The 24312-nt window shown below is 34.9% G+C and overlaps 3 protein-coding genes across 5 annotated transcripts; 1 reads left to right on the top strand and 2 right to left on the bottom strand.

The window, feature by feature from the left end:
* The first annotated feature begins 1648 nt into the window (after positions 1-1648).
* Positions 1649-4683, top strand: LOC147403028 (extracellular ribonuclease LE-like). 2 transcript variants are annotated; one of them, XM_086438472.1, is made up of 4 exons: positions 1649-1809; positions 2876-3031; positions 3134-3326; positions 4163-4683. In XM_086438472.1, the coding sequence occupies exons 1-4, from the start codon at positions 1705-1707 to the stop codon at positions 4453-4455; spliced, it is 747 nt and encodes a 248-aa protein (XP_086294598.1). In that variant the 5' UTR covers positions 1649-1704; the 3' UTR covers positions 4456-4683. The 2 variants fall into 2 exon arrangements, with proteins under 2 accessions (XP_086294598.1, XP_086294600.1); XM_086438474.1 differs by lacking the exon at positions 1649-1809 and adding an exon at positions 2276-2737.
* A 10032-nt stretch (positions 4684-14715) lies between these two features.
* LOC147403027 (heavy metal-associated isoprenylated plant protein 35-like) lies at positions 14716-16591 on the bottom strand. The gene is made up of 3 exons (XM_086438469.1): positions 16044-16591; positions 15876-15951; positions 14716-15734 (listed from the first exon to the last, which is right to left on the bottom strand). The coding sequence occupies exons 1-3, from the start codon at positions 16089-16091 to the stop codon at positions 14989-14991; spliced, it is 870 nt and encodes a 289-aa protein (XP_086294595.1). The 5' UTR covers positions 16092-16591; the 3' UTR covers positions 14716-14988.
* A 3517-nt stretch (positions 16592-20108) lies between these two features.
* Positions 20109-23149, bottom strand: LOC147403026 (uveal autoantigen with coiled-coil/ankyrin). Of its 2 annotated transcripts, XM_086438470.1 has the most exons (7): positions 22962-23142; positions 22726-22764; positions 22595-22648; positions 22440-22493; positions 21067-21120; positions 20901-20972; positions 20109-20444 (listed from the first exon to the last, which is right to left on the bottom strand). In XM_086438470.1, exons 1-7 carry the CDS (start codon positions 23016-23018, stop codon positions 20331-20333), a joined length of 444 nt encoding a protein of 147 aa, XP_086294596.1. In that variant the 5' UTR covers positions 23019-23142; the 3' UTR covers positions 20109-20330. The 2 variants fall into 2 exon arrangements, with proteins under 2 accessions (XP_086294596.1, XP_086294597.1); XM_086438471.1 differs by lacking the exon at positions 22726-22764 and having other exon boundaries at positions 22962-23149.
* Between the last annotated feature and the right edge of the window lie 1163 nt (positions 23150-24312).

Here is a 24312-nt window from a genome sequence, read left to right as displayed (position 1 = left end):
TCTTAGAAAAAGGAAAATGTATTTACATGGTGAGCTGGCAGCATAGATTTTAGGCCCATTTTATATAGAGACAAGTTTGGGAAATATGAATAAGCCCAAGGAGCTGGTTTGGTTTATATTTGAACTACGTAGGCAAGATTCAATGATAAAGTTTGAACTCGTTATATCTACTATTGGACCTCGTTTAGATCAATATCAGGCATGCCCTTGTCAAGATCTTGGGCTTACACGGCCCGTTATCAAGCAGGTCAAGGCCAGTCCATTAATACTGGATAAAATATGAGTGGATTTATAGTTGGGGCACAGGGCAATTGCCTAATAAGAAATTTTAAAAAATAAAAAGATTTATAAAATCCGTTGCTAGTGCCTCCAGAAGAATTTTTAAATATTGAAAAGGTCTTAATTACCCTTTATTTGACAAATCCCGACTCTGTCCCTACCAAAAGATGCTCCAAAAATGCTTGAATCCCGATGTAGAAATTACCGCATACTACTAGATAGGATGCATTAAAATGATATGTGTTATGGTACAGCACATAAAACTCTGAATAATACTGGGATATAATTATTTTTTTTTCTTTGGATTAATAATTCAATATAATCACATTCAATTAGAATATTCTTTTATTTCTTGAAAAATCAAAATCCTTGGAAAATCGAAATCCTTGGAAATTTGAAGTTGGAAAATGGGTACCATGAAATCAAAGAAGATTCCGCCGTTGGATTGTATGTGCAAAAATTCAAGAATAAACAAAAGATGAAAATTGAGAGACACGGATTGTATGTGGGAAAATACAAGAAAAATGAGAAAGAGAGGGGGGGGGGGGTTCATTTTGGATTTAGTTTTGAGCCGTGCTACACTGACCCCCATACAATATTTTCTACATCAGTGTTTGTGGGGAGAACCATCAATTTTCCTCGAGTACACGAATCTCTTATTCCAAGGAAAAGCATCTATTGTACACATCACCACATGGTGATAGGGATTGGGTGGTAGGTGTGTCGTATTAATCTTTCATTTTTTTCACAAGCATATGTGAGAAAATGAAATATAAATTTTTAGAAAAAGCAAAAGAGAAATTCTATTGCCACACCACCTTTTACTTACAATACATCAATCCATCTGAAATTTAGTAAGTTTATGGATTGGTGTGTTATATGTAAAAGTTATTAAAACGTAATATTAAGTTTTTTTATATTAAAAGTAGAATTCTCCCTTATTGTCTATGTGCAATAAAAAACACTACACTTTTATATTTTTCTTTTCTACATAACATTATTGGTATGAAATATGAATTATCTAATTTTATGAGTCGACACTATCGAAGTCATAAGTCAAAGTCATAGGTGGTCGGGCTTGATATTAAAGCTCACCTCACCTCACCTCACCTCACCTCACTAGAGTAGAAAAAAATGTATAGTTATATAATTTTGAATGTAAATGAAAAAACACATTTTAAATGCTTTCTATTAGTATCCTAGGTGTGATCTGTATAATTGAGAGGCTGACTATATCACGTGCTCTGCATTATGAGACCCTGACACTGCCACGTCCCCATACCTAATCCTATCCGATATCTTATCTTTTTCTCTCTTTTAATTAATGGTCTGAATGAATGATTGCATAATGGTTATCACTCACTTTGGCTCTATATAAATGCATGTCTCAGAATTATATCTCTCGTCCACAACAGAGAGAAAACCATGGCTAAAAACAAACCAGTAGTTGCTTTTATTGCAGTTTTAGTCTTTATGTTATCTCACGCCATGGCCACTACAGAAGTCGGTTTCTTTTATCTAGTGCTCATGGTTGTCTCTCTCTCTCTCTCTCTCTCTTTCTCTCCCCATGCAGCACAGCACAAGTGAAGAAATAATATTTTCTTTTCTTTTCTTTTGGGACAATTCTCTTAGATAGATTCTATTGGTACACCAAATTAACTCACAACACAGTACTAATCCTTATGAAATTCAATGGTTCGTTTACACATAGTTTAGTGTACGTTATAAGTAAAAAAAATGATGTGTTAATGCAAGCTCTTTTCTTTTATCTAGGCCCGTCAGACCACCCCAAGATCTTAATCATTGTTAGGTGCTAGTTTAGGTTGGTTATATGAGACTGATGATACTTGACATCGCGACCTGAGTTCAAGATCTTGGGTTTTGCTAAATTGGTTGAAATCCATGACATCCCAACCTGATGTTACTTTTATCTTTTTTTTTTTTTTTTTTTTTAATTATAATAATTTGACCTTTTTTTTATACGCTCTCTATGCTGACACCTAAGAAAAGAATCTACGATTCTGTGAAGAGAGAGTATAAAGAATGCCAGATTATCAAATCTTATGAGGTAACTAGCCTCTTAAAGTACCATTTTTTGCCCGAGCAAATTGGTATAAATCCTTGTGAGTGGCCAATGAGGAGCCCTGGCTAGTCTGCCCAACACTCTTTGTTTGTGACCAAGACCTCCCTTCAAAAAGGGAGAAGTCTTGAGTTCAAACCCTTTCGTTGGTCACTCACAGAGATTTATCCCGACTTATTTGATATGTGTGATTTATTGGGTATTACATATACTCAGGGGATTTTGGAGAGAAATGGTGCTCTAAGAGGCCAATTGCCTCGCCTTGCCCCTACTAGTACTAAGGCTTTCAGGTCTGAACACCCACGCCATGGAAAGAGAGGGGAAAAAAAAACATCATCATTGTCAATGTTGTAACCATCAATGTGTTGGTGGCTCAGAGTAAGAAAGACATTACATTGTATCCATATATTTACTCTTTTATAAATTGATATTAAGAAAAAAAAAAGTATTAAAAATTCCTATTCTTTGTTTGTTGAGCTATAACATTAACAAGAGTGACATTGTTAAAATCTGCAGTGGCCTGGTGCATATTGCACACAAACAAGGGGAGGATGCTGCCTCCCAAAGAATGGTAAACCTGAAATAGACTTCTTTGTGAAAGGCCTTCTTCCTTACACCGAAGAAGGAATTTCACTTGCCAAATGCACAAACTCCACATATAATCCTAATGAGGTTGGTTTATTTTACACCTTGAATCCTCTATAAAAATACCTTCACACATCTTCTTCAACTAAAGGGAACTTGTCATCTTTTTTTTTTGGCTTACACGCACAGATTTTGGACTTAAATGACGACTTGTCTAAATACTGGCCAAACATTAAGTGCCCGAGAAGCAAAAATCAAGCCTTATGGAGGAATTCATGGAAAACATATGGTATATGCTCTGATCTAACCGAGCACGATTACTTCAAGAAATCTTTGGAACTTCATGCAAATATCAATATGCTTTCGATCTTCAAGGATAAAGGTAAGTATAGGTTTTAAATTATAACATTTTGATAATTCAATCGAGGTTAAAGATTATTTTTAACTTTTCATAAACATTTTTTTTTCTAACTCAGTGTTATGGAGGACCTCCCCATTTAGAGACCAATTAGAAAACTTGTTGAAGGTATATTTTCCTTCACTCTTGGGTGTGTCATACCCCAATTAAGCCCCATAGCCCTCTTATATTCATAGTTTTCTCCTTTTCCAGCATATCGGTCTTTTGGAGTAGTTGGTTGCACTACGTAAAAATTGAAAATTTTGACCAAAAAAATTGATGGGCCAAGGCCCACGAATTTTAGAAATTGAATATTGACGGTCTAGGACCATCAAAATTCTAGATATTCCCAGATTTGACGTCTTAGAGTTGTCGAATTTCTCCCGTCCTTCATTAATTTGACAGTTTTGGTCCATTGAAGAAAAAAAATTTGACAATGAAAAATTCAACGCCAATTCAACCCCTTTGTCCGGCTTTTTTCACATTGTGTTGGTTAACATCATATCAGAGGGTTAGGTTCGTATATAAGTCACAAATTCAATTTTTGCCACCCTTATGGGTGAGGGGGAGTGTTGAGTGTATATTTTCCTCCACTCTTCCGTGTGTCCTACCTAATTAAGCATTGTGATCCTCTTATATTCATAGTTCTCCCCCTCTCCAACAGATCGGCCTTTGGGAGTAATTGGTTTGGTAACAAAACTTGATCACAATTAATATTTTACTTTGCTAAAATAATTTATAAATTAATCTGCCTAAGGGAATGGTTAGATTTACTTGTATCTTAAAACCTTAATTTCGTCAACGCGACTATGGTTATGCAGATATTGTACCGGATGGCGCATATTATTCTTTGTCTGAATTCGAGGATGCGATCTTACAAAGAATTGGAGTAAAGGCTGCGTTGCGTTGTACTTTCGACAAGAACGGCAATAATCAACTTTCCGAAATTTATGTTTGTGTTGACAAGGATGCAAAAACAATTATTCCATGCCCCTATCTTCCAAAATTTACTTGCGATCCTAGGGTTGTATTCAATTCCTTCAGTTACGACATGCTCAAAATTGGGAATTCTCTTCTTACAACAAACCCAATTCAAATGCGAGTTGAAAAGTGATATATTTCTGTGATCGATGAAGCCGTTACGCAGGATTCCAAGCTATTTCATGTGTGTTAGGAATGGCTTGTAGAGTGCTATTAGATCAATAACTCCTTGTTTCATTTCAGTGTCTTTTGGAATAATGTATTTCTCTTGTTGGGGATAGGAGTTTAGAACGTTTATTGCAATATAATATGAGAACCTCTTCAAGGATAAGGTACTTAATTAGATTGTGTTTTTTTGCAATGTATGGGATGTGGTTTTAGTCTTGACTATCAAAAGCACTTTTCATAGTCAAAATCATGTTTTGTTAGCATTTACTCTTTGCATTTTCACAAAATCCATGAACTACAATTAATAGAGGTAAAAAATCCCAATATTTTTTACTTCTTGATTTTGTAGAATGCTTTGTAAATTTTGGAAGCACTTTTGGACCCTAAAATAGTATTTCATGAACATTATGGAAAAGTGATCATTGTTGCACTCACGAGTATTATATAAGTGATTCTATCGAAAAAGCTAGGCCTACAGCCTAGCCTGCAAAATATGTAAATCGTTGTAAACAAATTATTTGCGAGTATTTGCCAATTTGTGGGTGCTTGGTAGCACCTCTGTTGTACTCATTTTCCCTTCTTTCTTTTTTATGCAAATTTATATTTTGCAAAATTTTGAAAATTTTTCGTTGATTCAGGAATGTGCTAAACAGGGCATTAATTTTCTTTGCTGGCATTTATGCTTTAAAAACTTGTTAAGTATCTCAAAAATGTAAAGGCAATATAGAGGACCCTCCATAGTTTAGGTGAAAAGTAGAGACACTCCTCTCAATCTACCCCGAGCGCGTGGCTCAATGGCAATTTCGAATCCAATAAACGGCGAGAGTCCATTAGTTGTGTGTTTGATACCCAATATGAATAATATTTTGTCAGGGCTACTCGTGAGGGCGTTCCCTCACTTACCTGATGTGTGTGATGTGTGGGTGTTGCACGTGACTCGGGGAAGGTCCCATATGCCTTGGTTATGGCCTTGGCTCATTCGGTCCCCCTAGTCAGATATAAGTCCGGACACCCCATTATTTAAATAAAAAAAAAAAAGAGAGAGAGAGAGAGATACTCCTCTCAATATAAAATTAATGACTTTTTCCCCTTGACTTTGGTCATCCACAAAAATGACAGAAATATCATCGTTTTCAACTTCTCCCTAAAAAGAATATTGTGAACTATCTCACCATGTAGATTTATTTGTAGATCTTTTCCAACAGTATGAGATAGTGAGAAGAAAAGTTCAAGTTGCATGACACAATCAATGGTGTAGATCATCTGTTTCGTTTATTGAAAGCTACACGTCTCTAGTAATGTATCACCAAATTATGTGTTGAAATAGAGAGAAAAAAAATAGTGGTGGTTAATACTCAACATGCACGTACTGATCCACACAATTGATTCCATTTCACTATCACATTCTATACTTATTTTTTGAGAAAGAAAAAAAAAATGGACTTTATGATTCCAAGCATTCTAAGTATCTCCCTCAATGTCCCTAGTCCGTACCTACTATTCATTCGAAATTTAAAAGTTAGATTTAAAAAAAAATTATCAATTCTTCAACAAAATAACTGATTTTCTTTTTAATAGAAATCTTTGGGACAAGAATGTCTTCGGCCACCACCTTATCCTATTTCAAAAGTAGACAGTTGGAAATAATTGGGACTTTTTTTTTCTTTTGAGATTGGGCCCAATTACTTCATGATATGAGATTCCATCTGGAATTAAACTTGGAAGGAATAGCCTGTTTATGTAGGAATCCCCTTCCTAGTTTGGATTCCCCAAAGTTTTTTCAGCGGATTCCATCTTCACCATCCTTTAGGAGGTGTTGAGTGTATATTTTCCTCCACTTTCGGATGTGTCCCATCTATACAAATACCCTTATAATGTCCATATGATTTTAACTTTCTATTATCTGATGGGGGTATTCTAGAAGTCCAAAACCTTTTCAGTCCATGCATCTCTACCCAATCCCTCTGGTCAGGATGATGTGTAGAATAATCACAGCAACACATTGTCATAAACTAATGAATAACATTTCATAAACTGGCCAACCACCATTGATGGATGGTTTCATTGCGATTATACCATAGATCTCGAACAATTTGTAACTCTTGGAGGCGGTTCTGAAGGCTCGGAACCCATCATGTGTCTTTCCAATTAAGCTGCATTATTATTATTTACAAAAGGGTGCTCCAAAAGCTGAGCAGCAGTAGGACGATGAAGTGGATTCCGTTGCAAAAAATGCCTTACAAAATCCTTTCCATCATCCCAGAGATGATCAGGAATTTCTGGAACTCCTTACTATTCCTAATCTTAAACATTGCAGCAACCTTTTGATCAGAGCACGCCAAACATCAAATGTAAATGTTATATTTAAGAAAGTAAACAACTAAACTTGAGCTAAATTTCAAAATCTGAGTCTTTTAATATCAAATCACTGACCCTTTCATACTGGCTCCAAGGTGGTTTTGTTTTGTTTTGTTGTGGCCATCTCCAAAACAGTGCACCCCAGACTCCAGATATATCAACAGCAAGATTGCAATCATTGGAATTTTCTATAACCTGAATGAACAATGCAAAAGTTAGAAATGAAACCAAAAAAAAAAAAAAGAGTATTCAGAACCAGAATGCAAGAAACATTCTGACCTCAGGTGCCATCCAGTATGGAGTTCCCTTGAACAATAATGGACAAGATTGCCCAGTAATCTGCAAATATGAAGCAGAAGTTGAAATTCAACACAAACCAAGTTATTAGGAATGATCATTCGTAAAAGGTGATATAGAACTTATGGATAAATTTCATATGAAATGTGGAGGTATCATATATTTGTTGGGGCGGGCACATCAATATCTCATTCTAGGAGACAACATATCATCTTATATATTAATGAATTACTATGTAATACCAGATTCTTCCCTGTGCGGAAGTTAGAAAGAAATGGGAATATTTTTTCCTAGAATGTGTGATAAGGTGGACAGTAGCACTCAATTTTTTTGCCCTTATTTTTATACTTTAATTTGAGATACCCCCTGTATTTTCAACGAAAGTCATGCCCCAATTTTCGCCCCCCTCCACCCTTAATTTTTTGATGATGACAATGCCACTTCCCCTCCCTTTTTATTTTTATTTTTATTTGGGTAAGTGACAATGCCCCTTGACTTGGGCTTTTCTCATAGACTAATTGCAAAAATGACATAAATACCTTTTCCCTAAACCTCTAATAAGAAACCTTTGAATTTTTTTTTTCCCAAAATCATTCAACTTCAAGCTCTTCGACTTTTTCCCCCACTACAAGAAAATCCTGGCTCCACCCCTGGTTGACGTCCTCCGGAACAAAAATGCTTCCCCTTTGACATTTTGGGACATTTGGAATGTGCAACTCTCATATCTTTAATCGAATCTAGGGCTCCTGTAGGCCAAGGCTTCATCTTCTCAAGTGCTTCTATAGTAATAGCAGGCACAATGTTTGTGTGTTATTGTTGTTTTTTTATAAGTATAAAGTTTATTACAATGCCACGGGAGGAGGTCAAGTGGACCAACGTAATAAAGGAGGAACAAAAATAAAAGACTACTACTCTAAAGTAAGACGAAGAACAGGTTGTCCCATTTGAACAACAAATCCTCAAAAAACAACCCCTACAAATTTGTGAAAAGTTTTACGTTTTGTGTGTTTTTTATTTCTGCTTCCCTCCTTTTTATCACTGTACTCTTCTTTTTAGATAAGCAATTGGGTTAATGGTTAGTAATTAGTAGGCGAAGGCACCAACCAAGTCCTAGTATCAACACCCAGAGACTTAACCAACTTAGCAAGCTGGCAACTTCCTTACTTTTTTCTTTCATTAATAAACATAACCTTTCGTTGATAAAATATAATATCTGATCTGTGATAGATATGCCATTGTAGAGTAATCCAAAAGAGAGAGAGAGAGGAACCCCTAAAGGAAATTTGTAAAAAAGTTAAAAAGTAATTTCCATTTCCAGAGGATAATGAACAATAATGGTATTTAATTTTATGTTGAAAATCATATAATCTGACATCCACATGAAGGCTTTCTGTATTTGGCTAAAAGAAGGACAAGTTACAGCAGTACACCCAAACATGTAGAGAACATATTGATCGGAAGTTTTAAAAAAAAAAAAAAAATGCATATGTGAACACTTACATGCTTTGCAATCCCAAAATCTGCCAATTTAACTCACCCATTGGGGTCTACAAGTATATTTGCTCCTTTGATATCCCTATAAAGGAATACGGAATAACAGTAAGCAAGCATGCCCATCAGGTAGAGACTAGAAATGGTAAATTTAGATGGCTAACATAATCTTATTATTTAGAAATGATAACAAAGAGTATGACTACACTCACTGACCCACCTATGCACAGTATTCTTAGCATGCAAATATGCAAGGCCATAACGGATCTGTCGAGTATAACGACTAATTTCTAGTTCACCAAATTGCCCATTGTCTTGAAGAAGCTTATAGATAGAGCCACCAGAGATATATACTCCAAGCATATATAAAGTTTATCATCTACCTGTTCAAGGAATATAAATTCAACTGTCAGGGGACCCAAAAAGAGATCAATATTACTTGCAGCATCAATTACCACTAAATGCACTTCGAATGGAAGAAATTTTCACCATTTTTATGGGTAATGTCTCAATGTATTTCACCATTTTTATAGGTAATATATTGTTGTAGTATGTGGCTCATATTGAGTGGAACACGTATATAGAGAAAGCAGGCTGATGCCGAGAGTGAAGCGGAGCGGAAAGTTAAGCCCATGCATATCTCTTTGGGGTCATAACACGTAACATCATGTAAGAAATTGTTGGAAGAAACTAAGGCCCCACTGCTCCTTTCTGTATTTTTGTTATGGCTATATGTTGTATCAAAATAAAAAGAAATTAGGTTACGATCCCAATTGCTTTTGTTATGTTTCAATAGAACATTAAATGAGGAGAATTTGGGCTAAGAAGCAGTGTTAGAGCAACACGTTCTCTTTACGTCTCTTCTTTATTAAGAAATGTTAAACATCCTATGGAGTATATGTTTCTATGTAGATCCAATTTATTGGTCATAAGACCATTTAGAAGACGAATACTGTTCCCCATAAGTGTTTGGTTAACTCAAATTAGATTGCTAAGCTTATGAAATTTTTTAGTTTTTATGTGATAGAATAATATGGCCCATCTTCTTTTAGATTGGGAGATGTCAAGAACTTATACTGATTTTCCTTGAGAATTTATTTTGCTTTAATATCTGATCTGAGCATTGCTTCTTGAGCTTGAGATATATAATTGAGAATTCTTATATTCTACAGGCTATCTTTTAACTTTATTTTTCCCATGTAATCTTAGAATGAAGGATATGTTCTGTTTCAGACATACAGTGTGCTAAGAGAAGCAATTGTCGACCCTGATGGTAATCTTAAAGTCAGTTTTGGCTAACCAAATGCCAAAGATTTGCTGTTTCAAAATTTGTGTGCTAAGCTGATCAAAAAATTAATGGCATGACGCCTCGAAACAGCAAATCTCTGTTCTGTTTGGGGATGCCTTAAGTGTCAATGCCACATTGGCAAACACAATACCTGCAACAGCCTGTTTGGTGCAGGAATCCTTCCTAGTTTGGATTCTCCAAAGTCATTTTGGGAGTTTCCGTCTTCACCATCCTTTGGAAATTTGGACATATTATCGTCTTCTCTCCAAAGTGAAATGTAAACCTTGAATTGCAGCCTATCTACTCAAAGTGAGCCTCTTGAATGGGATTCCTATACATTGAAATCTATGAGTGCTCCTTCAAAAAGTGAAGGCTTCCTAATTGGATTCTACATGAGTCTATTGAACAAGGAATGAATTAAGCAGCATAGTGTCATAACTTCAGATGGTTCACTACAATTTTTTCTTGGGGGCAGTCATTGTTGTCCTGAGGTAGACTCATGCACTTGGGAGTTGGTTACTTGAAAGAGGTATAATTTCTTTCTTCTTCATAGTCTAAATCATGCTAAAGGTTGTTATATGGTTTTGTCCGTCGTTACGTGCATTTCAACAAGATAAATCTAATGTGCCAATTGGTCAACTTTTCGATAGGTCTCCAAGGTTAGACGTATCAAATTAATAATAGGTCCAACCCCTATATCTGTGCCCCAACTATATGAAAAAAATACCCTTATAATGGCCATGTGATTTTAACTTTCTGTTGTCTGCAAGAAGAAATGAATGACGCTTTGATGGGTATTCTTAAATTAAATCCGGAACCTTTTGAGTCCACTATACCTCTCTACCCAACCTTCGATTAATGCTCATAGAATATATCTCCAAAGACAACCGCTTTGTAATTGTTGGGAGTTCAGCAATGATGAGTTTGTAAAGCTTGTACATTCTTTTATCTTGAGCAACCCATCCAGAGATCCAGTGAAGTTCCTTGTGGATAATGCAGGTAATATCATAAGCTTCTCTTGAGAGTTCTTTTAGAAAATTAATCATGTATAAGTTATATATGGGAACTAATCCCTTCATGAATTGAGGTCATCATGCCCTTTCTATGTAATGAATCCAACCTTTGTAACTGGTATTGCATGACATTTTACTACAATAGAGAATTGTAAGCTAATATGCAATTTGTTAGGTAAAAAACTAATAAAATGAAAATTAAACATAAATGGTTGCTTCCAGGGGCAGAGCTAGTAAGGAGCTGGTGGGGGCAATTGCCCCCACAGAACTTTGAGACACCCCTATATTTTCAACTAATTACATGCCCCACTTGTCCCCAGTCCCTCGCCTCTCTCCCCATTTGCCCCCACACCCTCACCTCCCTCCAATCGTATTTTCCAACACAAATAATTTTCCCACCATTCAAGTTCTTCAACTATACAACTACCCATAGTTTGCCCCCACTACAAGAAAATCCTGACTCCGCCCCTGGTTGCTTCCTTCCCCAACAAAATTAAAATGATGATTAAAATCACATTTTGGCAAATTGGAACGGCACAAGTGGTTGGCATAGTTAACAATCCATTCTGTAATTCTTCTCATTACCTCTCATTGGAAAATAATCCCGCAAACAAATGAATTGTGTCGTATGAAATCATCAAGCAAAGTTCTAGGGATTGACGACTTTCGTTGGACGGCCCTCACATAAGGCCAGAATATCAATAATTATCGCTAATTGGACTTCAAAATCAGACCTAAGGTGCTTCATTCAAATGATGGAGGAGTATACCGCTGCTTCTCTAGCTATATTCATTAGAGATTGTAAGCTACACCTCAATAGATTTGTTTATATATTCTCCAACGAAATCCATGCCAAGAACCTCAATAGATTTGGTTCAGCTCCAACTTCCAAGTTAGTTACTTTCTTGCAGGTTTCAGTACAGAAGAGTTAATGAGAATTCCTGTTTTTAGGTGAAGGAAATATCATGACGATGTGACTCTAATTTTAATCATCCTTGGGAGCAACCAACACACATCAACGGCATCTACTTTTCTGTAAGTTTATGAGTTCATATTCTGTTATACAGAGAGTTTCTTACGAGTCTAATATCCTTTACTTTGAACCTCATCTTTTAACTTTATATATATTCCACTTATCTAAGGCTTCCATTAGTTCTGTACACAAATAGTTTTTTTTTTTTTTTTTTCAGTGCTATGTGTTTGTTGAAATTAAGAATCTCAATTTGTAAAGAAATGAAAGTTTATTAACCAAAAATGGTTCTTCTTGAACAGTTTCATGGTTTGAATATATGCATTTTGTCGGGTGAACCATATAGCTTTTGGATCTCTAAGTCGGTGGTAGTTTATGCGTGTTAAGAAAAACAGAAACAATGGAGAATGAAAAATAAAGAAACAATATACAATCACACACAAAAAGACAAAGATTTTACATGGTTCTTTCAAGATTGAGATAGTCTAAGGATCACATGAGAAAACTTGCAGTTACAGATTACCCTTACACTGAAAAAGAGAATATATATTTCATGAAAACATAGTTTTACATAATACCAATGAAATTACGAAAATACAATTGGAAAATTTCTTCCAAGGCGTGTTTTCCAATTAGTAAGCTGTGTCAAACTTCGAGACAATGAGAACCTTTTGCCACCATTCAAGTGGCACGTGGCATGGACGTCAGCGGTCCCAATTAGTGAGACATGTCTTTTACATGTAATTCATACAAGAACAAATGAGTTAGGTGGGTAGTTAACCAATGGTTATCTACTAACCTGTTCAACCTGGGTAGATTTAAGCGGGTGCAGATTTCATTGTTGTTGTCATCAGAATCATCTTTGTGATCACCATTTTTGTAGGACCAAAATACCCTTTAGAGCAAAATGGTCATTTTTCACATTCAAGGTGTTGTCATGGTGTTTACTTTGTGGGCAAGCTTGGATCATACCTATGACCACATATGATGTCACATGAGCTCTATGGGTTCAAAGGATGAACATGGAAGAAGTTTGATGAGTAAAATGAATCAATTTGAAGGAATCTGATACGAAGATAGAAAATAATCGGCACGATAATCCATAGCTATCAAATGGATATAAAATCTCATTTAATTGAGTAATTGAAATATGCCGATGCATTTGCTTTAGGATTAAGATTCTCTTAATTGATCCTTTTCTCCATTCTTTGTGGTCCAACAAATCTTAACCCAACTTTTATTTCACCTTTATCACAAATATGATCCCACTTGTTTAGTGCTTATAACATCTTTTTCAGCTTAGTCCTTCGATATTCAGAAAGTTTTAATTAATGTTGGTGTACTTGATTTCTTCTTTATGGTTTCTCCCCTAGTTTTGGAATAGAACTAAATGGGTATTAGATTCACGAATCTCGAAGATCGGATAATCTTTGTTTGATATGTTTCTTCAAGCTTATGGGTTCAGTCCAACGAAAAGATTGGGTTCCATGATTATAGAGCAGAGCTGCTTTAAGATCTTACAAACATCATAATGGGAGGAGCAATGGCGTTTGCCACCTTTACTGAAGAATGTGAAAGTGTAATTAAACATTAGCATTGGTAAAGAAAAGTGAGTCTTTTGTAGATTTTTTATTAATCATGTTGTTTGCAATAAAGCTCCATTAAAAGACAGTCTGAAATCTCTCCAGCCAACATATAATCTTAATGGGTTAAGAAAAAAAAAATTCTTCACATCAAAGGTTTAAAATCTTTTTTTCAGACATTTTCTCAATCAAGAGATAAATCGAGACTGTTTTGATCGAAACAATACAAAATAATTCCTAAATATTTAATATTTTGGAATAAAAAATGTTTCATTTTTATTTTCATTAGAGAACCTATATATGCAAACTTTAACCCCTACCCCCACTACCAATAGTAAAACCTTGTTATAGAAGATAAGAATAATTTTCAATATCTTTGAAGATAAGAATAATGAAGTCTTCCTTGAGTTGACTCATAAATTGTCAAATGGGTCAAATACCTAAGAGAATAAAAATCAAGAGAGCTTTCTAGAATGAGAATATAAGATGGGTAAAGGAATGATGTAGGGGCTTCAAGCATTAATTCTGATCACAATAAAGAATGATGATTCCTTGTGAATATTCTAACCCTTAAAATAAAAAATAAAAAAAGTGGTAAAAGCATTAATTCTGATCACATCGTATGACAAAGATAATTATAAATTATTTTCATGATTTACAATAAAGAATGATGATTCCTTGTGAATATTCTAACCCTAAAAACAAAAAAATAAAAAAATAAAAAAAGTATTGAAAGCTAGAGTGGGTCCTCACTTGCTCATAGAGTATCCAGCTATGAACACTTGATTACTCTCACTAAATATATTTAATTACTTAACACTTGGTTGTTACTTGTTGGCAGTCCTTAATGACCAAAATGACCTTGACTTACCTAAGAGATGCAATTATTATTATTATAACATAGAAGTGTCAATAGGGAGATTTTGGTAAATTGAATGTTATTTAGCCAAATCTCATTACCCCCCACATCTTGGGAAACTGTGATTTCGAAGTGGTCAAACCGATTAAAAACAAGTCAACTAATTTCCTTTACAGAGCCAAAAACAACCTTACAAACTAGCTTTTAATTCAAGTGGGAATCTTAGTAACACTCCACACTCAAAAGAAGCATAAACCTCTCTCTCTCTCTCTCTCTCTCTCTCTCTCTCTCAAAGAAGACAAGCAATCAAACTCCAAAAAACAAAACTTAAAGCCAAAAAACCTAGCTTTGCTTTTCAAAAGAAAATTTAAACCAAACCCCTAATTAGCCATTTAATCCCCTTTACACATAAGAGAGAGATTACAAGACTAATAGCTTTCCAACACAACCTCCAAGGAGTAACAGAAACAAAAGAAAAACACCCATCAAACCCCAAAACAACCCACTTATTTCCCCTAATTTTTCTCACTAACCTTCTTACTATGTACATTTACAAAATTACCCTTCAACCATAGACTTATACGAGCAGTATAAGCTTACCTATTAAAGTAAAAAAAAAAACCCACATCCTGTCCATAATCACATGATCCAACACCCATTCGCATTTTCCTCACTAAATATCGCGAATGAATCCAACGGTGGAGATGTATACGTGTACACGTGCGGCTCTTCCGGGGCGTAATACGATGCGACATAGCTACTACTGCTAGGATACGCCGTGTTGTAACTTACGCCGTATATGGGAGATGGATTATAAGATGGGTAGTGATACACATGCTGACGTGGAGGGCTGAGATTACCCCAAGATGTGGCTGAAGCAGTAGGAGTGGGTGTTCCGGTGCATGCCTGTGTACCTTCTGGAGTTTCCACGGAATCAGACGAATTACCTTTTTGCCCTTTCTTTTTCTTCTTTTTACCACCACCACTTTTCTCGGCGGTACCATCACTTTCACTGACCTTTTTGTTTTTGTCCTCAGGTAGAGACTGGCTACCATCGGTGGGTAAGATTGTATCAGATTTTGACTCTTTGCTTTGACCGCTACTGTTATTTTTAGCAGAGTTAGTAGTGTTGGTGTGGTTTACTTCAGAGTTCTCAGTTGGATTATTTTGATCATCCGAACTGCTATTTTCTTTGCCTTTTGGGTCGTTTTGGTTCTCTTTGTTCTTCCCTTTGTCTTTCTTTTTCTCTTTCTTTTCAGGTTTTTGGGGCCATAGCTCTGCATGTTTACCTGATTTAACCAACTTTTTTATAAGGGTTTCCGAGTCGACGTTTCCTGTTACGGTGACTTTGTGTTGCTGGGAATCTATATCAGTGGTATAAACACCTGAGAAGGTAAGATAAGACAACAAAGAGAAAAATGAATCAGAAACTGAGAAAATTCAGATGGGAAGAAAAACAGAGGAACTAGAAGGTCTGAGGAGAAATAGAGAGTTTTGAGAGAGAAAAATAAGGATTTTATTTGTACCATCGATGGTCTGTAGAACTTTCTTGACCTTTCTCTTGCAACCTTCACAGTGGATGGAGACTTTCAAGACCCATGTCTGGAAAATGAAAGATTTGCCTTTAGAAACATTCAAGAGTTGAAAGTTGTTGAAAAAAAGTAGAGATGGGTTTATGAAGAAAAGTGACTTACCTGATATTTCAGAGGTTCTGAGGCTTCTTCAGGTTCTGTTGATGCCATTAGAGAGAGATAGAGATGGAGCTTGGAGTGCTTAGTTGAGTGGAGGCATTTAAACCGTCAGGAAGTACTGGAGTGAGCATATGAGATGGGGACTTTAGTTTAACTTTTAAGAGAGAGGGGGGTTAAATTCCTCTTTTTCGCAGTTGGACGAAATTATTTGCCACGTGGCGTTTAGGAGTATGGGGTTGGTCAACTTTGATGTTCCATGAGAGAGCAAAAATTTACTCCCTTATTAAAAGAGAAAGAAGAGACTAGGAACGATACTGGAAAGGGAAACTATGCCAAGGAAAAGACAAGAAAAGAAAACACCCTTCCTTCCAAAAACATTAAATTAAGAAGATTTTACTCTTAAATGACATACGAGAAAAAACATAGATTTTCTGGAGATCAGTACTGATTTACCAAGATTGGTTGATGAAGTTTTAGGGATCCATAATGCTGGAATATTCTTCTTAGGCATGGGCTTCAAGAGGCAAAATAATATCAAAACGGAACTTTTCCAAAGCGGGTTGCGATCGGCCCGAAGAGAGGGAAACGTTTGCTCAGTTCTCAGTTTTTTTTTCTTTTCTAGGGATCTCTAAGGCTGTAATTCAAAAGAAGATAATGGGATTAGATTGTGTTCTTATCTATGAACGTAAGCAAGCAGACTGTCGAATCTCATAAATTCTTGTTGTAAGAATTAAAAATATTTGATTCATGCGATTAGAAAAAAAAATTGGTCCAAACGATTTGATCACTCCAAGTGTCCGACCCATTATAAATCCATGTCTCAACCGATTCAGCAAAAGGGGATCTAACCCATTATTTCATCATAAGGTAGTTTGACCTTCTTGGGAATTGATCCCTTGATTTGTTATTTCATAAGGTGGTTCGGCCTCCTTGGGAACTGACCCCTTCACTTGTTACCTCATAAGATGGTTCGGCTTCCTTGAGAGTCAACCCCTTGATTCAATTTGTTATAAGGTGGTACAACTTTCTCAAAGAACTGACCCCCTCGTCGTTTCTTCATAAGATAGTCCGACATTCTCAAGGAACCAACCTATTGTTAATTCACTATAAGGTAGTTTAGTCTCCTTAAGAAGTCAACCCCCTAATATAATGTCCACATAAGGGTAAATCCATTTAAGAAAGTCAATCTCTCTATCAAATATTATTATATACACTAACTTCAAAATTCAACCCTTAGAATTACACAAGTTGTGTCAAAGGGAGAAATTATTATTGAATAATAGTCAAAAGTAATGTTAGCAGACAAATCCCAAATACGTAACACAACTGAGTCAACTCAAACAACCGAGTAGTCACATAGTTGAATCGACTACAAAATAAAAATCACTCCTCATTTTAATTACGAAAATCAAGAGGAGTTGAACTTTAAGACCATTATGAGCCAAAGAGAGTGGGTGTTTAAGTCCATAATGACATCATGGGTTATTAATACTAGACAACATAGGAAGTGATTACATGCTCTATATTAATAAGCCAACTCTATAAATAAAGAAACTTCATCCACTCAAATTTAAGGTGCAACACTCTACAATTCTCTACCTCTAAACTTTTTTTTTTATTATTCTACATTTTCTATTAAATACTAACTTAATCGTCGAATGCCCTTTTGTCAATACCACACTGATGTCTTTTCAAGTAAAATCAACGAAGAAAACAATCAAAGAATAAAATTCAATTAGAAAAGACAATAAAAAAAAAATGATAAGTTCGAGTATCAAAGCATCATCAACGGTACAAATCTTAAGGAGTGGAAGATCCAAAAAATCTCCTACACTTATATTTGCCCGATTATTTCTATTTTCTTTGTTGCTTTGTTCTCCACAATTTGTAGGTCTAATGAATCAAAAGTCAACCTGATTAGATAATCATAACCATCTACTCCATCACATCGTAATTAAAGAAATTTACTGACCAGTTGAGTTGCATTACGGGAGGGGGTCGTAAACTACTACACTTCATGCACCATGGTTTAGAAATCCACTTTTCATTTCTTTGACAAAATCGATAAAGAAATTTAAATTATTTCTTACATAGAAAATTTTTCATTTTCCTATTGCAAAACTGAAATTCCTAAGGTAATTTAGACTGCCCTTTCCCATCTTAGCAAATATTTGAGATACCCTGAGTTTTCAAACGGATGACATGCCCCCACTAGCTTCACTAATCTATCATAGATTATAATAAAATGATATAAATGCACTCATCTTCAATTTGGGGTAAAATCTTTTACTCTCATTTTCAAACTTAGAGATAATTATTTCAATTTTCAAACTTTAAGGTAAGATAAGATTTTTGAGAAAGGAGACAATGAAATTTAGAATAAGAAAAATCAAGGATTTTCTAGGAAGGAATAATGCGAGGTTACGAGTCATCTTGGTCTCGGCCGAGATTTAAAACCATACTTGCAAAAGGTCTAAAGACCACAAACTTGATTGAAGGTTAACACACGCAAATAAAAATAAAAGTAAAAAAAAAATAAATAAAGGGGAGGGAAGGGAGATGGTTTGAATTACCTAATAGGTCCATTTTTCTTTCATGAAATAGGAACAATAAAGCGAGGATGGATGAGTTTTTTGGATTATTTGCTTTGAAGTACTGTGAAGTAATGAGTTGCATAATTGAGCACTTGCCTTTCTTTGGTGGAAGAGTGTTTTCAAGCAAGTAATGATCAATAAAGTAGAAATTAAACATAGTGAAAATCAAAGATTTTGGATTTAAAAGATTAGACAAGACCCTGCACTAAGCCCATTAATTAACCTCCAAATGCAAAAACTTCACATTTTCAAGTAGCTTTCACTGTCTCGTTTAATGGTAGTAGTAATAGTAGATGTAACAGCTGAGATGTAGAGAAAGAGAGAGAGTACTTTTGCATCAGAGCAGAATCTACATGTCAAGAACTGTTGTGGTAGGTACCTTAAGTATTTAATGGGCCCATCAACCCTAAAAATCTAGTCCAGAATTTTTTTTCTTCAAAAAGGTGGTTTTGGGTTCTCTAACTAGACCTAGTTAACAGCAGGTCCAGTTTTGAAGGAAGGGATCTATTTCATACTAGAGGACAGCTGAGGATAAGGTCACTAAAACCTGGCAGGAGTGTTGCTCAAGCTAAATATTAACCCATTGTAGGGATCCACTGACCCAATAAATGTTTGAACCACTGAACCAATAGGGACCAACATACCTGAAATCAGTTTGACAAATAATTTAAAGCCATTCGATTAGGGAAACTATATCATTAGTTTAATGAGCAGGATCATCTGTACATCAAGCCCATAATATGAATATCAAAATTTTAAAATCGACAGCTAGAATTCCTGTGAAGTAGCCCACCTTGATTTCCAAATAATAATGCTTTTACAGCAAGGTGTAACTCCATCACCCACATTATTAAACTTATGCAAAAATGCGTTTCAAAAGGAATTTGACACTTACCATAAAAGAAAATGATAACCATTATTTAAATTTGAAAATCATTTCTTACAAGAATAATTTTTTTTTAAATAATACCATTACAAAACATTGCAAAGGAATAACAACTGCAAACAAAGACAGTAAAATACACATAGAACAAAAACCAAAAGGGGTGATAGGTGTACAAGTTACAACCAAATTCAGAAACCTTTTTTTTTTTTTTTTTGTAAGTGATCTTAGCAGAGAAGTTTTGGCATACTTCTGATTTCGAAAAGAGAATTGCCGAGATACCTGATACATCTTTATTCCAAAGATTTTTGGGATAAGGCATTTCATCATCGTCAATGGATGGAACGGTTGTACAAGAAATATGAACCACCATGTATGCAAAGAAAAGACATCATATCTGATAATATAACCTTCCCATGAAAGCTAAAAATTGGGTGGATAGAAGATGATGAGATTTATGGTCCAAGTGTTTTGAAACTTTGCAAGGGAGGTGTGGTGCAGAACTGTAGATTGATAACATTGATGAACAACTTAACAATAGGTACTTCTGTTTAAAACTAATAAGTTGCATCATTCATTATTTAAGAACAATTATTCTAGGCAGAGATTTAATAAGATGAAAGAATCTGTTTTCCAATCAAGATTAATACATGATAGACAACTATGACAAAGCATTTTAACATAATGTTTCCATGATCTCATTGAGAAAGATATAAAATGCCCACAAATTCATCCTCTCTATATATGAGTGGTGTACAGAATACTACTTTTCTCGGACAATGGGATGTTAAAAATGCTCCAAGTGAAATTCAACTAATGTTGAATATCCTTACCGTTCTCTTCTGATGCAGAAGCTTGAAATTCCACAGCATTATCTTCTTCAACCTTAGGATTTTGAACTTCCTTAGCATCAGATGCATCCTGTAGCTGCAGAAATTTGAAAATAGAGCTGCTATTGGCACCCCAACTTTTACTTATTATACGCCAATTTCTTAAGTTATTTATCACATCCCAATTAAAGATTAAACACACAATCTTCAAACATTATAAATGTTTGGCTCAAATTATAATCTCAACATTACAAAACATTAGAACACTCGATCAAACAATTTCAAAAGTTGTTTATAAATAGATTAGGCTCATATAAAATCCCAAACTCAAAAAATACAAATCTACCCAGAGAGAGATATTGGTATCCCAACTTTTACTTATTCTCAACCATTCACTTATTTTCTTGATCTTTAATTGGGGTGTAATAAGTAAAAGTTGGGTCCCAATAGCAGCTCTCTTTAAAAAGTATCAACCCAAATACGGAAAGGCACATGTAGATGGTACATAAACGGTTGATTCCACGACAAAAAAAATAGTTTCAAGATAGATTACCCCCAAGTTCCTTAGACTAGCTGTAACATCCTCTTGTTGTTGCTGAAGAGTGGTCCTCAGTTCTTGAAATTCCTAATTACATCCCATAGAAAGAAAAAAAAAATTAACAAAAAAGAAAAAAAATTGGGAAACAAAAAAAGGATCGTGAGAATGCAACACGACTCACTGATCTCAGTTGGTCCACTTCTATATTAAGTGAGTTCTTCAGATCCAAAAGCTCCTGGATGATGCAAAATACAAATTGGCCTCACAAATTGCACATGACTAAATATTGAAAGTCCTAAAATGTGATAGTCAGCAAGTTGTTGCATTGTTGAAAGAAACACAACAAAGGAGAAATAATAAAAGTAATAATAATTGCTGTGACACATTTGCCAATATGGATCATGGCCAAACAAGATTTGATTATGAAACTAGAGAGGTTACAAACATCTCTCTTCAAAAATGTAACACCTTTTTATCGGGAAAGGGTTGTTGCTTCGACAAGCACAAAAACGGTCCACCCTCACTTTTCACTGTTTTTTTTTCCTTGGTGATACTGTTATTCACATTGGAATTATTTAATATTCCCCTTGCTTATTGAGTAGTAAATGGTGCCTGCTTATAGAAATTGAATTGTTGGAAAATAAGAATATGATTTTATAATTATTCATAAAGTGTAGTATATTGCTTCTTGCATCTCAAATGCCAAGAGTCCAGAACATCTTTAAGTGCACCTTGTGCCCTTAATGAATAAATTGAGATGCAAACTTGTTGAAATGAGACAAAGGAATATTAGATATTTAGATAGAGATAGATGCATATAGTTAGGCATTTCTTCACCCTCCACTTAGTTGTTAGATGCTAAAGATTATGGGTTATACCTGATTCTTATCTTCTGCTCTGTCCATTTCATTTTCCTTCATGACTGATTAGGAGTTGTATAAGGTTCATGATAGAGTTAAATAGAGAAATAGGATTTACCTTGCCAATCCACTAATTGGAATAATACGGCGTAGACACGATGACAACTAATTAGGAGCTATATGAAAAAGGAGACACCATTTTCTTGAATAAATTGTTGCATTAGGAAGAAACCTACAGGTTTTTTAGGAAATATTGTTCTTCAATTTCTTTTTTTTTTCGTTTTCTTGTTTTTGTCTATTTTACTTATAAACCATCTATAGAACTTCAACAAAGGTTTTTATCTCATGTTATGCACCTAAAAAACCCTTAAAATACCAAATTAACCATAAGAACACCCCCACACATGATCGGCACTTAGGTCGCATTACAGATGTAAATAATATCATAATTCTTCTTTTTAAAAGGAATCTGTAAAGAAAACAACTTATTGAACAAAATACGAAGACAAAACCAGGCCACTATTGGAAGAGCGCAGAACATCTCATAATTCTTATAATGGGGCCATATAGGAGCACAAAATAACCCATAAAATGTTAAATAGCGAAGCTAAACACATATTTACTTAGCATGGAACATAATTCATATTGAGTAGGGGAAAAATTAGAAATGATAAATGAAATAACCAACACTCACATCGCGATAAACTTTAACTTGAGAATCTAACTTCAACCTCCAACTCTGCAAATCCTGTAATGCACACAAACATGTAATTAAGACAAGAAAACCAAAAGAGGCAAAAATTGAAACCAAAACCAAAGTGTAGAAGACAGAATATTCTTCCACTTCACCTGTTTTAATCCTTGAATTCTAGTTAACAGCTCTGACCTAGATTCACTCAATTCCTGCAAACAAAATTCAACAATATGTAAAAGAAAATAAATAAAATTGAAACCGATAACAACTAAATTCTCAAGCATACAGCGATCTTCGAACCAATTGGCGTCACATTCTCCTTCTTCTGCAAACATGAGAAACAGATTAACTAAAGAGACAGATCGGATCCTGAGATGAAAAGCTCGAATCAGCTGGAACTCGAAACCTAGATAGATCTCAACTGAGATAGATGTATAGATAGAGAGAGAGAGAGAGAGAGGGATAATCAAATTCAGAACTAAGAGATTGCAGAAAATTAGGGTTTTCAGAGGAAAAGCTTACCGATGTGAGAGGAGCGATGATTGGAGGAGATGTAGTGGAATCAGAATCCGCCATCATAGCACGATCGATCAAAAAATTGGGGAAACTTTGTAGGACTAAGGTTTCAGTTTTCTTTAGTAGAAGCCAAAACAAGTAGAGGATCTCAAAATGACTTGAAAATTGAAAATGATGGATTTTAGCGGGCAAAACTCGAGGCGTTGGAGTTCGGACTTCAGTGACTCGTGAGTTCCGCGTCAGACATGTTTTTTGTCTCCGGAAAAACTTTGAAGCGGTAGGGCCGCTTCAAAATTTTGAAGAAACCCCTCCATTGAATTACACGTGGCATTTTCAGGGAGGTATTCCAAATTTTGGCGGATGTGTTCCATTTTTTCATTGGGATTTGTGATCCAACTGCCCAATTTGACCCACCAATTCGTCCGTCGTGATGAAATATTTAATTCCTGTCTAATATGGTTTTTATTTTTTGGCTGTTTGCCATTTTAATGATTAGTAGAAGAAAGATTTACCCGGCAGAACCAATTCTAGCATTTTTATTATAAAAAATAAAAATAAAAACTCTTTTTTTATCAAGTTTGTTACTCAACAAACATAATCAAATCAATTTGAGACATCCAAAAATATGATCTGATGTCAAGGGATTGCGAGGACAAAATTGTAAGAACTTTTAAAATAAAAATAATAATTTTCACTGTTGAATTTTAATTTTAAATTTGATATTTCACTAAACATTCATTTTCAACACCTTGAATTAAGTTCAAAAAGTATTTTTTTTGTTTTTTTAATCTTAATTTTTCTATGAAATCTAAGAAGGTTATGGCGTTGTATTTGCCAATTTGATAACTCATGTGGATCCAACGATCCTTAGTTCACAAGTTAGTCCTCTCCTCCTACACGCACTTAGTAATTTTGGGATGAATTCTTGAGCATCAACCCTTTGAGGGTGATTCAAACTCAAGACCTTTGTTTTTTGAGACGTGGTCTTTGTCATCTCACCAACCCTTTGAGGGAGTTTGGATAATTATCCCCTTATTTATCCCACAAAGAGATATTGGGCTTTAATTTTGTCGTGAATATTGAAGATAGTTTTTAATTTAATTGATTTTTCTCTTCTCCTCTTTTTTTTATGAACACCCCTCTAACTTTATTGTCATTCCTCTTCTACCCCCTTTTAAGAGAATTCCTGTTTTATATGTTTCCTTTCCTTTTGTCCTAACATCCAATAACAAGAAGGTGGAATGTGTAAACACACATCTCTAAATGATTTATTTGTAATTTAAAATATTAATTTAAGAGTGGTTCTAAGGATTACATTGTAAAAAGGGATTTTTTTTTATAAAAAGATTTAAAATTA

Source organism: Akebia trifoliata, chromosome 4 (assembly GCF_017979445.1).
Source record: "Akebia trifoliata isolate Shusen 1 chromosome 4, ASM1797944v1, whole genome shotgun sequence".
NCBI lineage: Eukaryota > Viridiplantae > Streptophyta > Magnoliopsida > Ranunculales > Lardizabalaceae > Akebia > Akebia trifoliata.
This window is presented reverse-complemented; position numbering and strand designations above follow the sequence as displayed.

Bases quoted from the DNA above. Each gene is read 5' to 3' on its own strand.
- LOC147403028 (XM_086438472.1), top strand. From the start codon at position 1,705: ATGGCTAAAAACAAACCAGTAGTTGCTTTTATTGCAGTTTTAGTCTTT. The intron at 3,032-3,133 runs GTTGGTTTATTT...TTACACGCACAG, and splicing joins CCACATATAATCCTAATGAG to ATTTTGGACTTAAATGACGA. The intron at 3,327-4,162 runs GTAAGTATAGGT...ATGGTTATGCAG, and splicing joins TTCGATCTTCAAGGATAAAG to ATATTGTACCGGATGGCGCA.
- LOC147403027 (XM_086438469.1), bottom strand. From the start codon at position 16,091: ATGGCATCAACAGAACCTGAAGAAGCCTCAGAACCTCTGAAATATCAG. The intron at 15,952-16,043 runs GTAAGTCACTTT...TTCATTTTCCAG, and splicing joins CAGAACCTCTGAAATATCAG to ACATGGGTCTTGAAAGTCTC. The intron at 15,735-15,875 runs GTACAAATAAAA...TTACCTTCTCAG, and splicing joins AGTTCTACAGACCATCGATG to GTGTTTATACCACTGATATA.
- LOC147403026 (XM_086438470.1), bottom strand. From the start codon at position 23,018: ATGATGGCGGATTCTGATTCCACTACATCTCCTCCAATCATCGCTCCT. The intron at 22,765-22,961 runs GTAAGCTTTTCC...TCATGTTTGCAG, and splicing joins TCATCGCTCCTCTCACATCG to AAGAAGGAGAATGTGACGCC. The intron at 22,649-22,725 runs GTATGCTTGAGA...TTTTGTTTGCAG, and splicing joins CAATTGGTTCGAAGATCGCT to GAATTGAGTGAATCTAGGTC.